At 52.1% G+C, this 17210-nt stretch overlaps 1 protein-coding gene and 1 long non-coding RNA gene across 3 annotated transcripts; one reads left to right on the top strand and one right to left on the bottom strand.

The window, feature by feature from the left end:
- Positions 1–4842: 4842 nt before the first annotated feature.
- Positions 4843–13368, bottom strand: LOC139076811 (uncharacterized). Its single transcript, XR_011528794.1, has 3 exons — positions 12697–13368; positions 6893–7187; positions 4843–5957 (listed from the first exon to the last, which is right to left on the bottom strand). It is a non-coding gene; the product is annotated as an uncharacterized lncRNA (long non-coding RNA).
- Positions 8676–15254, top strand: DLX2 (distal-less homeobox 2). Of its 2 annotated transcripts, XM_008523566.2 has the most exons (4): positions 8676–9400; positions 10560–12569; positions 13052–13236; positions 13731–15254. In XM_008523566.2, exons 2-4 carry the CDS (start codon positions 12176–12178, stop codon positions 14133–14135), a joined length of 984 nt encoding a protein of 327 aa, XP_008521788.2. In that variant the 5' UTR covers positions 8676–9400; positions 10560–12175; the 3' UTR covers positions 14136–15254. The 2 variants fall into 2 exon arrangements, with proteins under 2 accessions (XP_008521788.2, XP_070437654.1); XM_070581553.1 differs by lacking the exons at positions 8676–9400; positions 10560–12569 and having other exon boundaries at positions 12754–13236; positions 13731–15247.
- The last annotated feature ends 1956 nt before the right edge of the window (positions 15255–17210 follow it).

Here is a 17210-nt window from a genome sequence, read left to right as displayed (position 1 = left end):
AGTTTCCTTTTATCTCAAGAAACAGTACTTTGAACTCTTATTTCCATGTGTAAAACAGAAATAAACATAAGATATGTTTTCCTAGTGATTTGTGGGGATTAAAACTAAGTAATTTATTGAATTAGCATCTGTCACTCAGTTGCTCGACAAATATTAGATAACTTTTCTCTCTCTCTCTCTCTCTCTCTGACACACATACACACACACACACAAGTCAAATTTATCTCCAGACCAGACCTCTCTTCTAAGAGGCAAATGGTACCTGACACCTCTGCTTGGAAATCTCATAGGTATTGTGGTAGACTGATTGCAAAAATATCCCAATTCTTTATCCCTCCCTGTGACCATGCCCTTTACAATGTGACATGGTAGCTCTTCCCATCAAGAGATGGAGTCTACCTAGGGTGACTAAAACCAGGAAGTTCCTGGGCAAACCAGGATGATCAGTCTCCCAAGTCTACTTCCCTGTTGAATCTGGATTGGCTTTGTGATCTCCTTTGGCCAATAGAATACAGAGGAAGTGACAGTGTGCAAATTCCAAGCTTAGCTCTCAAGAGGCATCATGCGTTTTTCCTCTTTATCTTCCACTGTAAACAAGCAAGCACAGATCAACCTGCTGGATGATGAGAGACACGTGGCCCAGTCACCTTTATCACCCCAGCTACCAGCCAGCCAACTGACAGCCATGTGAGTGAGGCCATTCCAGACAAGCCAGCTTCCAACTGACCACTCAGCCCACTACCAACATATGAACAAGCTTATGCAAGATCAGCTGAGCTTGGCCCTGATCAAGCTGACTCAGAGACTTAAGAACAATAATAAGTGCTTGCTATTTAAAGTTACTGAGTTTAGGAGTAGTTTCGGACACGGTAATAGCTAACTGATAGAGATACCTCAAACTTAGTATGTTTAAAACTAAACTCATAGCGTTCTCCCCAATTTGGGCCTTCTCCCATATCCTCTGTCTTGATCAATTGAATCACCATCCACTGGGTTCTTCATGTCAAAGACCTAGGGGCCAGCCTTGATGTCTCCCTCTTCCGCATCCCCCACCAAATTGTATTAATTCTGCTTCCTAAATATTTCTGGAATTCACTCGCTTCTCCACATTTTCCCTCCCTCTACCCAGTTTAAGCCACCATTACATGGCACCTAAACTATAGCAAAAGCCACTTAATTCGTCTCGCTGTGTCCATTCTTGTCTCTTCCACAGCCCATTCTCCAGACAACAAAGTGTTCTTTTCAAAAAGAAAGAAGACAAAAAAATTATATGAAATACCATGTTAACAAGATGAAAAGACAAGCTACAGGGTGGGAGAAAAGACTTGCAAACAACACATCCAACAAAGACTGGAATATATATAGAACTCTCAAAACTCAATAGTAAAAATTCAAATGATCCAATTAGAATATGGGAAAGAGACAGGAAGAGACATTTCACCAAAAAAGACATACATATGGCAGATAAGCACATGAAACATCATTAGCCATGAGGAAAATTAAAATTAAAATCACAATGAGATACCAGCACACACCCATCAGGATAGCTAAAATAAAAAATAGCGGCAGCACCAAATGATGGTAAGGATGCAGGGAAACTGGATTCATAGCTTGCTGGTGAGAACATGATATGGTACAGCCACTTGGGCACACAGTCTGGCAGTACATTAGTTTGCTGGGCTGCCATAGCGTCAAGGACCACAGACTCAGTGGCTTAAACAACAGAAATTTATTTTCTTACAATTTCAGAGTCTAGGGGTCTGAGATCCTAAACTTACAACATGGTGCACAATGTTTCAGGTGTTTTCAGTTTAAGGTGTACAATGTGTCGATTTGATACACTTCCATATTGCAAAATGATTACCATCATAGCATTACTTAACATCTCCATCACAGAGTTGGTTTCTTCTGAGGCCTCTTCCTTTGCCTTATAGAGGGCCATCTTCTCCCTGGGTCCTCACATGGTCCCTCTCTGTGTGTCTGTGTCCTAATTTCCTCTTTTTATAAGGACACAGTCATATTGGAGTAAGGCCCACCACGATAACCTCATTTTTTTTTTTTTTAAGATTTTATTTTTTTCCCTTTTTTCCCCAAAGCCCCCCGGTACATAGTCGTATATTCTTCGTTGTGGGTCCTTCTAGTTGTGGCATGTGGGATGCTGCCTCAGCGTGGTTTGATGAGCAGTGCCATGTCCGCGCCCAGGATTCGAACCAACGAAACACTGGGCTGCCTGCAGCGGAGCGCGCGAACTTAACCACTCGGCCACGGGGTCAGCCCCACGATAACCTCATTTTAACTTAATTGCCTCTTTAAGTACTCTATCTCCAAATACATTCACATTTTGTGCTAGGTACTAGGGGCTAGGACTTCAACATAAGAATTTGGGAGGGGAGTAGAATTCAGCCCATAACAGACACCTACTTAAAAAACTAAACATGTAATTACTATCTGGCCCATCAATTGCGCTCCTGAGCATATATCCCAGAGAAACAAAGACTTGTGTTAACACAAGAACATAGCCACAATTGTTCATAGCACCTTCACTCATAATAACCAAAATCTGAAAACAACCCAGGTACCCTTCAGCAAGTGAATGGTTAAACAAACTGTGGCAAAAACATACTGCAGAATATCACTCAGCTATAAAAAAAATTTAAAAAAAAAACTATTGATACAAACAACAATCTGGATGAGTCTCCAGAGAATTATGCTGAGTGAGAAAAGCCAATCCTCATGGTTTCGTATCATATGATTCATTTATATAACATTATTGAAATGATAATATTCTAAGAATGGAGAACAGATTAGTGGCTGCCCAGGGTCAAGGAGGAGGTGAGGACAGAAGATAAGAGGCTGTGACTTTAAAACGGCCACATGAGGAATCCTTGTGGTGATAGAAATGTTCTGTATCTTGATTGCACCAAGATCAATCTCTTGGTTGTGATTTATACTATAACTTTGTAAGATATTACCATTGGGGGAAACTGAATAAAGAGTACAGAAGATGTCTCATCACTTCTTACAATTGCATGTGAATTCTATAATTATCTCAAAATAAGTTTAATTTTTTTTTTAATGTTTTAAACCTTTAGATTTTTTCATTGTTCTTAGGCCAAAAACGTGTTAGGCCCTATGTGATCTAGCTCCTGCCCACCTTTCTAGACCCGCCTTGCATGCTCTGCTCGCTCACTGTGTTCCAACCCACCTGGCCTTCTTCCAGATCTTCAAATGTCCCTTTCACGCTCAGAGCTCTGTGCATGCTGTTCCTTCTTCCTATAATGCTCTTCTCTCAGCTCTTCACCTAGCTAACTCTTATTTATCCTTCAAGTCTCTTCTATGTTACTTTTTTCATTCAGTCACTCACTAAGTGATGGGGATACAGCATACAAGATACACATGGTCCTTACTAGCAGCGTGTTTATACGGTATTTGGCCATCTGGGTCCAGGTTACTTTTGATGTCTATTTCCCTTTTGTTATCATGAGACTTTAGCAAAACCTTGTTTAAACATTTCAGGATTCCCCCAGCTGTTCTTTGGATTAGGATCACTGAGAAGGCCAGATGGTCAGGTTATCAAAATTGTAATGGAAAAAAAAGTGTGATGGAACCTTCCACTGAGCTCAACTGGGGCAGGTAATGACATGGCGAGAAATGCCAAGGTGAAGCTATAGGGTTCAAGAGTCAGGGCTGTGAAGTCTAGCTGCTGCTTCCTCCACAAGATGGCTTTCAGTGGAGAGTCTGAGGATTTGGTTATTTATGTTACAATGAAGTTTTGCTTTTTCTTGTTTAAAAAAACAATTTGCACTTTTCTTATACTAATATGTACAACGTGTTGGCTCTATTATGAATTGGGTTGATATAGATGAAGACCCTAAATGACCACTGGGTGTCATCGAAGCCTTAGACAAGGCAGCAGTAGGCATCCTCTCCAGCAGTCCACCTTCTCTGGAGCGTGGAGAGAAATCACGTTCAGTTCTAAAGGGAACCAGAGCCTATGATCAATCTAGAATGTAGCTATATGGTAACACGGCCAAGGAGAACACAGCCAAGGCCTGGAAAATAAGTAAAAATAATGTCTTGAAATAGTACAAAATGACATTTCAAAGTCCTTTCAGTTAAATTTGTATACTTTCCTCAATGGAAAGCCCTTGGGCCCCTTTAGTGGGAAGTTTCCTGTTTTGTTTTGTTTTTCTAGCTTTTTTCATGATCAGTACTTCTTGCCTTTGTACTGCCCATCCCATTAGCTTAGGTACAGTGGATCCAAAAAGACTGTAGCAGGAAGTGGGCTTGTCACCTCATGAGAACTCCTAGTAAGCATGTGCCCAAGGCAAGTGTGACACTGACATGAAGGGGAGGGCCCCACAAGGCAGGGTGACAAAACCTCTGCAACCTATCACCTTTAAAAGAAAACACACAGGATTTGGGCTTAGACCTGCCAAAACTTCACTAATGATCATTTTAAAACTTATACTCCTAATGATAACAACCAGCTATGCTAACCTATTTCTATTTGTGGACTGAAGGCAGCTAGGAAACTAATGGTTTGAGTTCTATGCTCCGCTCCCAATTCAGTTTCTGGTTTTCACAGATTAAAGATGTTCAGGATTTTTTTCTGTAATTTGCTGACAGAGTCATCACACCCTGATTCCAAGGTCATATTAGTTATAGTAGCTAAGCTGCTATCTATCTATCTACACATATATATACACGTATATGTGTGTGTATATATATATATGTATATGTACATGTATATGTGTGTGTGTATACATATATTCCAGCCATCCAATGTGATGATGAAAGGCCATGATAGAATTTGCTGGAGCTCAAAAGTTAAGTACTCTATTAGGTGACTCCAAAGAGAATTTATTTTTTTTAAAAAAAATCCAAAAGTCAGTAGCTTAAAATACGAGAAGTTCATTTCTTGGTCAGGTAAGCTTCCAAGCAAGTGTGGGATTCCCCTGGGTGATTCCCCTAGGGCGACGTCATCTGCATCGGTGAAGCTGGTTCCAGCCAGTGGAAGAAGAGAAAGAGTGGGGAAGAATCTCAACTCTGTCTTAAACATCCCATCCCAGGAGTGGCACATGTGACCTCCACTCGTGTTCCAGTCACTGCCTAGAAGTGAATCACATGATTACGCCTAACTGCAGGCGAGGCTGGGAAATGGTACCTAGCTGTGTTCCCCAGAAGATCAGATTTGAGATGATGACACTTGATCTATTCCACAATTATCCATCACTAGTCCAAATGGTGAAGTTTTATTCTGAGTAAACACTAAATTGAGGCACAGAGAAGTTAAATAATTTTCCCAAGGTCACACAGCTAGCAAATGACCAAGTTAGGATTTCAGACCAGAGCCTATGCTTTTAACCACTCCAATATATTTCTTAATACTGTTTGATTCTCTAACAACCATTAGGTACTACTTCGTAAATTTTTAACAATATTTCCTTTGATTATAAAAAGATGCAAGGAACTGGGCATAGCTACCCAGAATGACAGTCGGTTCCCTGTGAATAACTTGCAGGGTCCCTCCCCACCTCTTCTCCATTTCCAGAGAGGTGAGCAGAAGCAGCCCGGGTATGGCGCACAGGGAGAAGCCTTGAGGCCTGACACAGTGGGATTCTGCGGAGCCGACTGCAAGAGGGTAGCGCAATCGCAGGGGTGAGGAGCAGCGTCAGAGCCTCTCCTAGGTTCCGCGGCAGGCAGCCCGGCGCTCCCCGCATTCCCGGCGCCTGTCCTCTCCCCGGCGCTCCTGGACCAGCCGCGGCCCCCTTGAAGGCCCACGCCCAAATCCCCCGCCCGCTCTGGTCCCCGGGAGCAGGGCTGCGTCTGCCCTCAGCTCCACGGCCTGGAGAAGGCTCCTTGGCGCTCAAGGAGAAAGTGGGGCCACAAGCTCGCCTCGGCCTCTTAAAACCTGCGGAGCGTCGGCTAGAGAACGCCAAGTTGTCGAGATAAACCTGGCAGGAGACAAGAAAACACGTAATGATGAGTTTCCAGGCAATAATCCCAGGAGGGAGGTATTGTTATTATTAACCGCATTCTACAGATGCAAACAATGAAGCACAGAAACATTAGGTCCTTTTCCCAAGGCCACACAGTAACAGCGGTTCAACCCAGCAAAGTCTGGCTCCAGAGTCCATGTCAGCACATCCTCTTTGCATCCATCCAACGTGGCGTGATAAGTAAGGGGAGAGGGTGGAGAGAAAGGATTCTGTGTACCCAGAAGGGTCCTGAGAGTTTCAAATGGTTGGTTCCTTCCAACTTCTCCAGGTTTGTTGCGGGGCGGGGCGGGGAGGGGTGAGGGTGGGGGGGCGCCGGCGGGGAGGGCGATGCGCCCGCGCTCACCAACTTTAACCACTGAACAGGCAATAAAGTGAAATGGGCCTGACTAGGGTCTAAGGCCTAGAAGGCAGAAGTCTGAAAGTTCCAGAAGCATTACTGTAACTGACAACCCAGAGCCCTGAGCCTCGAGGGGTGAACGGCGAGTCTCCAGCCTGGATACATGTCTGCCGCTCTTACGGGTGGTGTTGCCCTTCAACCTGGCAGCCAGGAGCCAACCAGTGCTGGACACGCGGAGGACTGGCGGTTCCAGGACCAAGGCCACGCCGCCCCCCAGCTCCCGCACGCACGCAGCCCCGGAGCCCAAATGTTCCCCGTGTCGGGGTCAGGGGGAGCGGCCAGGGCGGGGAGCTGGAGGCCCGGAGTGCAGGGGCCAGGAACGTCAGAGATTGTTCTCTTTCAGGTTTGAGAACAAAACTTGAGAGCCATTTGTTTGCACATCTCTTATCACGCAACGTGGGTGCTGCTAAAAGTGCAAACATCCCAACGGTCTGAGTGTTTGTCCTGGGGCGGAGTGGGCGTGAGGTGGGGTGGGGTGGGGTGGGGATCGTACCTTATTCCATCAACGTTCATGGCTCCGAGACCCGGACGCCGAAATCCCGCAGCTTTTAGCCATCGAAGGAGAAGGCGTTTCTCTCGAACCTGATGCTTGCCCGCCCGCGCGCTGAGGATCCGGGCCTGTGAGCTCGGACTCGACAGTGAGGCCACCAGCTCGACCCCGCAGAGCCTGGGGACCCTTCGTCCCATGCTGGGCGCCCCAGCAGGACAGGAACCCTAGCTTTTGCTCCTTTGGCTTTCACCAGTGACTGTGCAACGAAGTGAAATGGGTCTGCTTGGATCAGGAAGACCTGGAAAGCAGACGGCGAAATTGGGTCTGAAAGTTCAAGAAGCACGCTGAACTGACAACACAGCGCCACCACCCTCCCTCGGAAGGGTCAAGGCTGTGAACGTCGAGTATCCCCTTATTTTCCTTCAGGCCTTTGGGTTTACTCACACTCCAGCAGATAGCAAATGTCACCCTTGGCGGAGACTCAGCATGGACATAGTACTCGCCCAGAGCTCGGTTTCTGGCGCAGGGCCGGGGTACCCGCCCCCTGCCCGCCCTCCGGAGAGCCCTCGAGTCAGTGCCCATTTCCCCGGGGTCGATCGGGATCCCTCCCGCGCAGGGCCCGCGCGCATGCTAGTCTCCCGGAGGAACCTCGCCGTCCAGTGGGCTCCTGGGGCCAGAGCGGAGCGCTCGACCTCGGAATTGTCAACGCCTCTTCCCGCCTGTCCCACTGCGCTCGCGGCACCCAGCCCGGGAGAGGCGGATGTGGTGCGGCCCTCTCCCTGATCCCCGGGCCAGAAACTCAGCCCCGAGTGGCAGCAGCCTTGCCTCAGAGGCCCAGACTTGAGTTCGAGTCCTGACTCTGCTGTGTGACCTTAAAGCAAGTGATTCGGTCTCTCTAAGCCTTGATTTCCTCACTGCGGATCATTCTGTACCCACCACGTAAGACAGTTCTCAGGGTCAGTGGGATAATGAAGGTAAAGATCTTGGCAGACCTCCTGGTGCTCAGTAAACGCTCAATAAATCAATGCTAGCCATTACTATTAGTTATCGCAACATAGTTGCTTTTTCCACCAGAGGGTAAGCTACTGAAGGACAGGAACCCCCAGCACCTGGCAGGTGCCTGGCGCGGTAGGCGGAGGGTGTGGCTGACTGAGACCTTCAAGCTCACGGGGACGTGAGGGAGGGAGAGGTAGAGCGAGGGACCGATACTGATGCGGAAATCCGAGATAGTCTCTGAGCTGAAGGCATAAGGAGAGGTGAGGGTACAGCTAGGGGGCTGCTAGGGCAGCAAGGGCAGAGGACCCGACGACGGCCATTCACGTCTCAGGACCCTAGGCCCGACTCGCGGCCCCCCGAAGAGTTTTCTCGAGGTCCCCACCCCCACCCCCAAGGTGTGTTTCCATTATGTCCTCTCGATGAGTCTGTACAAGAAAACAAATATATGGGATCCAAGTATGCAGTCTCCGGAGTCAGAGATCCCATCTGCCTAAGGGCCAAAGGGGCTGGGAGGAGCTGACTGCACCCCGAGTCCCTCCAGGCCGTGTTAGAGGCGAGCGGGGGGGAGGGGGGAAACCAGGTTGAGGAAGCCAGCAATGCGAAAGGACTGGGTGAGAGGTGTCCCCAAGAAGATGCAATGGCCAACGAAGGGATGAGAGCACGGCCAGTCATGTCCTAGAAAGGTAGAGATAGGACGCTCCCGGAAACCAAACCCTCACCCTCTCCCAACATCTTTGAGTTCTAGAACGAACCCCAAAGAGATTCGAAAGCAGAGATTCCTAGAACTACTAGGAAAACGCGAAAAGAATGCCTTTCGGGCCAATGGCCTGGAAACCCGTGTCCCCTCGACAAGAGAATGCAGTGTGGGGACACGGGTCAGTACAGCAGCAGCAGGCGCGACCCCCGAGTGGGGTAGGCGAGTGAGAATGGGCCGGTCCCTCTGCGCGCGAAGAGCACGCCGGCGCCCACCCCAGCTCCCTGCCGGCAGGGGGCGTCCTCTCCCCCAGCGCATCGGCTGTCTGTGTCACGGAGGACGCCCAACGGTCCAGCAGAGCCAATGCACTGGGCCGGAGGAAGCTCTGGTATCCTGACCCCGGCCGGCGGTGGGGCAGGGGGCTGAAAGCAAGGTGCACCAAACCCGTTCTCCAGGGCCGCTAGCCGTCTGCTGGAGACTCCGAGCTGCTCAGCCAAGGCTTGCAGTAAACACCCTGAGATTTGCGCTATGGCCGCAGAGAAAGGCGGGGTACCTAACTCAAAAGAGTCGTTTCTGCCCTCGAGTCTCAGCGTTCATCTGTACGATGGGAACCAAGATTCCGCCCTTGCGTGGCGAGGGTTGCTGCGAGGCTCCTGCGGGAGGAGACGGTGAGACTCCGTGACCAAAGTGCCGCGGCGACGACCTGGCGGGCACGGGATCCAAAGCGGGAAAGTCTTACCGATGAGATTGGAACATACAAGGCCAGAGCAGAGAACACTGAGCTCCCCTCCTTCCCTCATCGTTCTCTAGATCCCTGCGGAGTAAGTGAATGCCGAGGCGGAGAGAGAAAAACGAAAGCAGAAAAGAGACAGGAGGGGGCCCTGAGGCGGAGGAGGAAGTTTGGCCGCAAGGAGGCACCTCGATTCCCCCAAACTCAGTGTGAGCCGCCCCCCACCCCCGTCAGATCACTATGGAGAGGGGCATCAGCCTGCTCTGAACTGTGGACAAGAGTGTCAGTTCTCTACGGTACTACCTCCCTGACTTTAGACGAAAGTGAGGAAATCATTTGGATGTTGTCACGTGATGATCAGATAATTTGGGCAAACCCAGATTTGTGTCCGGATTATCAGATTTAATATCTCTAATATAGCAAGTTTTCATTTGATTCTCCAAAGACAGCTGTAAATTCTCTCTCTCCCCCTTGCTCATTGCCTCTGGTCTTTCCTCCCACGTACACACACACAGTTCCTTGTTTTCCAGTTAAAGGGAACTTCCTTCCAGGAAGATGCTATTTTCCAGATCTCAGCTGACCTGGACTTTAGGCTATTAACGGAGATTCCCATAGACAGTAAAATACAACAAACTTGCCACCGTGAAAAAGTCCAGAGAGTATGCTTGTGGTGGGAACAAAGGAGCAGAGAGAAGGCAAGACTGGTTCTTTTATATTCCCTTTTCAGGGGAAAAAAGCTTCTATACTAGGCCAAAACAGCTACCACTGTGGTGACCCAAAAATTTGGAATTTGGCGTCAAGACACCAAAAGGCAATCTTGATAAATATCAAGAAGTTAATTTTATAACTAGGGCCCACAAAGCAGCTGGCTGAGCGCGGCGACGAGGCAGTGCAGCCAAGTGGTGTGAGCCCCACAGCTCACCCTTCTCCACCTAGGGGCCTTCCTTAACCGGGAAAAAAAACGGCTGGGAACTAAATCCAGGCGGATTTGAAGGCGGATTACTGTCTTCATTATTCCGCAGAGGGTGAGCTGTGTGGATACTGGAGTTTTAATTACACGGTTGCTTTTTCTGGGGAAGAAGACCAAAGATCATATTTTTGAAAGTATCAACTTGTTTTCCATTAGGCAGTTGTTGTAACAAGTTCTTTCAGCGACATGTTATGTCTTTAGGAAGGGGTACTTCAGATGGCGCGCACTAGCACAATTTTGTGGCTTTTAATTACTATTTTGTTCTTTTGGGGGGTTTCAGAGGCTGGCGCCTCGGCGTGATTAGACCGTCTCCTGGGGCCCGCCGCAACCACGCACACCTCCAGCAGATGGCGCCACAAGGCAGCACAGCCGCAGGAACAGGAGACTTGGAGTCCAGGAAAGGCGAGTGTCCCACAACTTTGGGCCACGATTCCCAACTACCAGGAAACGGGGATATAGAGGAAGTCGCCACTTCCGATTTAAAAGAAGAAGAAGAAATTGCAATGAGAGGGAGGAACGCGGTCCTAAACTGAAAAAACTAAAATAGGGCTAAGTGCACGAGATAAAACTTTTTCTATTTGTTTCTAGAAGTTTACCAAGACTTGTAGTATCGAGATAACTCTCTCACCTAAGTATTATCTCACTTCTTTTTTGTAAAAACATAGAATTTAGAGTTAGAACGAACACTGAAAGACATCTGGTTAGTCTGGTCCAGCTTTCCAATCTGGGAGGAAATCCCCGGGATCGCTTTTCTGGTGTCAATTAGCCATGAAATATACATCATTACTCGGTGTCTCGGCGTGTCAGGAAAGTACAAGGGGAAAGGGTTTCAAATCTATCATTAGCAATAATACCTTTGAATTTATATAGCTTTTCTCTCACGCAACAAGGAAAAATCGTTTAAATATTATCCAATTAATTGTCCTAATATCCCTGCGGGTTGGTTAGGAAGCAGGTATTATTATACGTGGTTTATGGATAATTTAAATCAATTGACTAAGTCAAGTGCGGAGTGGCTGACAAGAGTAAGTGCCAGACACTTCGAGGAAAAGCGGAGCTAGCGCTGGCCCGGCTCTCAGCACCTCTTTTGATTAATGTTTGAAAGCTGACCTCGGGCACGGAGGTACGAGTCATTGGAACTGGTTGGCACTTGTACACAGAACGGGATGGGAGACCCCATTTCTTCTTCCTCTAAACGAAATGCCAGTCTCTGTTTTCACGCCTTCTGTCCTCCTGCCGCCGGCCACCCTGACTCCCCACCGTTCCCCCCTCCTTCCTCTCTCCTCCCCCGCCCCCCCCCCCCCCCCCAGCCTCTCGCTTCGCTGCTCATACTCAGCAGCGGCCTGTCTGCGCTCGCGACCACAGCAGCCGCAGCGCCCGCCCGGTGACACCCGCCTCCCGCCCGGCGTTCCTGGGCGCCCTTAGCCTCGCGCCCCGGCGCTTCGGATTGGCTGTTGCTAGGTGACGTCGCCTGCGCTCACGTGACAAGTGTTAAATGCCCACCCTGCAGGAGCCCGCCCCGCAGACAATCGTAAAGCCGCTCCAGGCTGCTGCTCACCTGCTCCCGCCTCCCGGAGCCCCGGCCCGGCCCTGCCACCCCTGCCCCCTCCACTGCCCGCCCCCCGCCCGAGCCTGCGCTGGGCAACGAGCCGACCCGGCCAAGAGGCGGAGAGAGGATGCGGCCGGCGGCAGCTGTCCCGAGCAGTGCACGGTGATCGCCTCCCCCGGAGGAGGAGTTGCGTAGACCGTTGCCACATTTCTTGTTTTCCTCCTCACCCCCCCCCCCAACTCCCCCGTAATTACATTGACTGCTGGAGGGGACAGGGAGAGACGGAGGAGGCGCCTCGCTTCCCCCCTCGCGCCCGCCACCCTTGCTCTTTCCCGTCTCGGGCCAGGATGACTGGAGTCTTTGACAGTCTGGTGGCTGATATGCACTCGACCCAGATCACGGCCTCCAGCACGTACCACCAGCACCAGCAGCCTCCGAGCGGCGGCGGCGCTGGCCCCGGCAGCAGCAACGGCAGCGGCCTCCACAAGCCCCAGGAGTCGCCCACCCTTCCGGTGTCCACAGCTACCGACAGCAGCTACTACACCAACCAGCAGCACCCGGCGGGCGGCGGCGGCGGTGGGGGCTCGCCCTACGCGCACATGGGTTCCTACCAGTACCACGCCAGTGGCCTCAACAACGTCCCTTATTCCGCCAAGAGCGGCTACGACCTGGGCTACACCGCCGCCTACACCTCCTACGCGCCCTACGGGACCAGTTCGTCCCCAGCCAACAACGAACCCGGTATGCATAACGCTGGCGTCGAGGGTGCCAAGTGGGTCTAGTTACTGGGATGGGTGGGATACAAATGTTTGGATCCCTGGCCTTTCACACTGCCTGCTCCCCGCCCGCCCGCGCCCTTTAACTCAACCTCCAATCTGCTGAGGGTCACCGGGTACGTCCCTCAGTGCTCAGCTGGTGGGACCGGGTGGCCCCGGCGTCCGAATGGGCGCGCGGTGCATGCCTCATGGTAAACCTCATTTCCTTGCCACCTGCTTCTTCTTTCTTTCCAGTATGCGCCTTTCTTCCCCTTTCCTGGAGGGTCCAGTTCCCAGGTTCGGCGGTGGCGCGGGTCTGCGGGTTGCAAAGTTGCGCCTGAGCTCGGCACAGCGTTTCCAGGAACCCGCGTCCAGGCTCAGGCCAAGTCCCACGCCGGGCACTCCCGGCGGTCGGGAACCCTTGGGCTCCGCTGGTTACGCGGTTCTCACGATTGCGTTTCGTTGCAGAGAAAGAGGACCTCGAGCCAGAAATTCGGATAGTGAACGGGAAGCCAAAGAAAGTCCGGAAACCCCGCACCATCTACTCCAGCTTCCAGCTGGCGGCTCTTCAGCGGCGTTTCCAAAAGACTCAGTACCTGGCGCTGCCCGAGCGAGCCGAGCTGGCGGCGTCTCTGGGCCTCACCCAGACTCAGGTGAGGGCTCGCGGCCTGGGATGGCAGGGAAGCAGGCGGGTTCAGGACAATGGTTTCAGAAGTATCTTTAAAGTAATTGTAAGGATTTCGAGGCCAGCGTCTTGGGCGGCCTGACCTTCCTCGCCCGAAGCTGAAACCTCCCACAGGGGCGCGGCGTGTAAGAAAAGGGAAGGATCGGGGTGGGCAGAAATCTTGTACTATGTTGTCTACCCGCGCTTGCGCGCGCGCGCGCTCTACTGATTAAGCGGGTAAAATAATTGGCCCTCCTGACCCCAGTTGTCACCATCATCACAGTGCGCACACAAGAGCCGTCCCGGGCTTTTCGAGATTACCTCCCAATGGAGTAGGAGCCATCAGAGCCTGTGAGGCCGCGGCACGTGATCCGTTGCCTGCCCAGGGTGCTCAGTGCCCACCTCTGTCTCTCTGCGCTTCCTCCCCTCCCCTGCCCCATGCCAAGGTTCCTCCACTAATGCTCGGGTCCCTTTTCCACAAAGGTCAAGATCTGGTTCCAGAATCGCCGATCCAAGTTCAAGAAGATGTGGAAAAGCGGGGAGATACCCTCGGAGCAGCACCCTGGTGCCAGCGCCTCGCCGCCTTGCGCTTCGCCGCCTGTCTCGGCGCCGGCCTCCTGGGACTTCGGCGCGCCGCAGCGGATGGGGGGTGGCGGCGGCCCCGGCAGCGGCGGCAGCGGCGCCGGCAGCTCCGGCTCCAGCCCGAGCAGCGCGGCCTCGGCTTTCCTGGGCAATTACCCTTGGTACCACCAGGCCTCGGGCTCCGCCTCGCACCTGCAGGCCGCGGCGCCGCTGCTGCACCCGACGCAGACCCCGCAGCCGCACCACCACCACCACCACCACCACGGCGGCGGGGGCGCCCCGGTGAGCGCGGGGACGATTTTCTAACCACAGGGAGACTGCGCCAGAGACTGAGAGAGCAGAGACCGGTTATCCTCAGTGCTCGCCCCCGGAGCTGGAGGGTCTCTCCAACTGGCCCGTTGACGCCTCCCACCCCTCCCAGAGGTTGCTCGGGGGGGATGGCCTGCCCCTGGCCCTGCTCCCTCGCGCGGCCACCCAGCTGCCGGGAACTGGAAGGCGTCTGCTCGCCCCCCGGGCTCCTCTCGAAGGAATCCGGCAGCGGCATAGGGAGGGCCACCGGCCACGGTCGCCTTTCAGACCTGAGCCCCGCCTCAGACTTGCCTCCCCCCGCCCGCCCCGCCCTGCGAGGCCGTCCGGCGCCTTCCCCGCCGCGGGCCGCGAGCTGAGTCCGGGAGAGGGATGCCTCCCCCTCCCGCGAGGCTTCCCGGGCGCTCTAAGGCTCCTTTCTCCTCGCGCGCCCCCAGGCTGGCTCCAGTCCGCTGGGGTTATTGACCTCCAGGGGTCCTGCCTGCCCGCCCTCCCCAACACGCCCCCTTGACCTGGGCGGCCCGCCGCTTTTTTTCTGCCCTGCCGTTTCCAGCCCTTGGAGCCCCCACCCCTCCCCAGCCTTAGCTCTCCCGCAGAAACTCTCCCTTAGCTCTTGCCTCATCCATCACCCGTGGAGTTTTTTTATTTTTATTTTTTTAAAAGTTTAGGTGCCTTTGCGGATGACCTCATTTTGATGTTGGAAAAAAATGATTTTTTAATATGTGGACACTGCAAAAAATGTGTTTAAATTATCTTTTTTAAAACCTATTCAGGATTATTAGCCTGGACTTCGACATAGAGTTTGTAAATAAAGGTGTCTGCAGATTTTCCCACTGATTTATTTGCATTAAAATACTCATCTTTTCAGACTTTTTTGTAAATTCCCACTTGTGAAAACTGCGGTTTGGCAGCGACCTCAGCAACCCCTCGGTTTTATTTTTCCCTTTGAAAAATTTTCTCAAACTATAGCTACTGATTTGGATTTGTTTTATCTTATCCTAAACTCTTTGTTCTTGAAATGAAAGGTATTTTGGGGTTATTTATTATGAAAACAACATGCTCTTAATGTTGATTTTACAATATGAAGAGTTATTTAAATAAATTATTGTTTTCACTGGATGTGTGCGCTTTCTCCTTGGTGTCACGACCTAGAAGCTCGCGCCGCTGCCCAGGCGGGCAACCTGGTCAGCCGAGAGTGACATTCACATCTTTCAGGGGCTGCGGGTGCGGCGAGGCGCAGAGAGGCGAGGACAGGCGCACTCGGCGCTGGGCCCCGCGGAGTGTTCACGCGCTGCCCCCACCCGAGGCACCGCGCGGGGGTCGCCCGCTCACCACGTGGTGAGTCACTCAGCGCCGGGCGGTTCCGGCCTCGGCCCGCCAGCCCGGCCCCTCCGGCGCCGCCGCCACCGCCCCGCGCCTGGGCGGTCTCTGCCGCCCCCGCGCCCGTGGATGTGGCCAGGCACTGCAAACGAGCCGCCGCGGGGGACCTGCGGTCTGAGCCTGAACGCTGCCTCGGCCCGGGTCAGATCCCTTCATTGGTCCCTCCCCTCTGTTTGCCCCGCGGCCCTTCTGGGGCTGCCTGAGCCCAGAGCTCAGTGAGTCACCCAGGCCCTCGGGAGACTGGGTTGGCTGCTCTGGAATGCTGGGCGACCCCGGCGCACAGAGCTAAGCTAGCACACATACAATCACACACTTGACTTTCACAATCGCATCTATGCTATTACACACGCACTCATACACACACAGTCGCACATTCATACTGAATCACACACACATAACACACAAATTCATGCACACACGCTGATATAGAAACTGACATACACACACATGCACACTCACAGGGAGACTAATGCACATTGCTGCAGGAGTGGCATCCTTCCACCTCACACTCTGGGGGGCAGGGGGGATGGGAGGTGCACACATCATTCAGCTCAGCTTTCCACCTTGGGTCTCACCAAACTAGCTTCCAGCTTTGCAAGTGACCTCACTTTATGACATTCCCTGCAAAGGCCAGGTGAAGGTGGACAATGCAGGCCTGAACTGAAAGTCCCTTTCCTTGAAAGCATTGGGGCTTACAGTTGGAAGCTTCCTGGCTTCAACTACTGACTCTGTGACTTTGGGCTACCTCCTTAACCTCCCCGTGCTGCAGTTTGCAGGTCTATAAGAAAGGAGAAATAATAAGGGCTATCTCCGAGTTGTTGTGAGCCTTTACTGAGACAATAGTCTAACACACTGCTTGGCAAATGGTAAGCACGCGATAGATTTTTGCTATTAGTAGTATATTGTTTTATATACTACTATATAGTATATTAGTAGTATATTGTTTTACCCCCAAACAGGGATCCTTTACTTTTGCCAGAGATTATGAGGCCCACAGTGACCCAGAGGCCTTCCCACTTCACCTGGTGTGGAAGAGCAGCACTCTAGGGCAGGGGGAGCTCTCACAGCTTCCTACAGGGGAGCCTGAACCTCAGCCATCCCCTCTGAAGGGCCCCACCTCTGCTAAACAGGAGGTTGGGGGCAAGCCAGAGAGCCCTGCTTGCAGGATCCAGGCCTCCTTTCCTCTAGGATGGTTATTCAGGCCATCCTTGTGTGTCTTCAACTCGCCTCTGCCAAAAAACAGACCTGAGATGGGGGTGAACTTCTAGGCTCAGTGACATGGTCCTAAGAGACTGGCCAGATTGTTTTGGGGCCTGCATCGAGTCTGGTTTACAACAGAGTGTGGTCCAGGGAGTTGGAGCTCTGGGGAAGGCAGGAAGACTACACAATCCAGTGTCCGTTTGCATTTCCTGCATTGGTTTCCCAGGCTAGGGAGGCCTGGCCTGAAATCTGTTGACCCCGCGATTCTGGCTTCCCTAAGCAGCCGCCGCCTAGCAGACCCGCATTCCTGGCCCCCTTCCCCCCAGCTCCAAATTCCATGGTTTTCTTTGAGTGCCAGTAGCTGGTGCCAGCCTTCCTCCTGCGGTTGACTGTGCCCTCCCCGCCTTTGCGCGCACTCCCCTCCCCCTCCTGAAACCCACGAGGAGAGACGGGGCAGTAAATTGGCTGGTGTCGAGGATCTGCAGCAGACAAGAT

This window comes from Equus przewalskii, chromosome 17, assembly GCF_037783145.1.
Source record: "Equus przewalskii isolate Varuska chromosome 17, EquPr2, whole genome shotgun sequence".
Taxonomy (NCBI): Eukaryota; Metazoa; Chordata; class Mammalia; order Perissodactyla; family Equidae; genus Equus; species Equus przewalskii.
The sequence above is the reverse complement of the archived record's forward strand: the minus strand, read 5'-3'. Positions and strand labels throughout refer to the sequence as shown.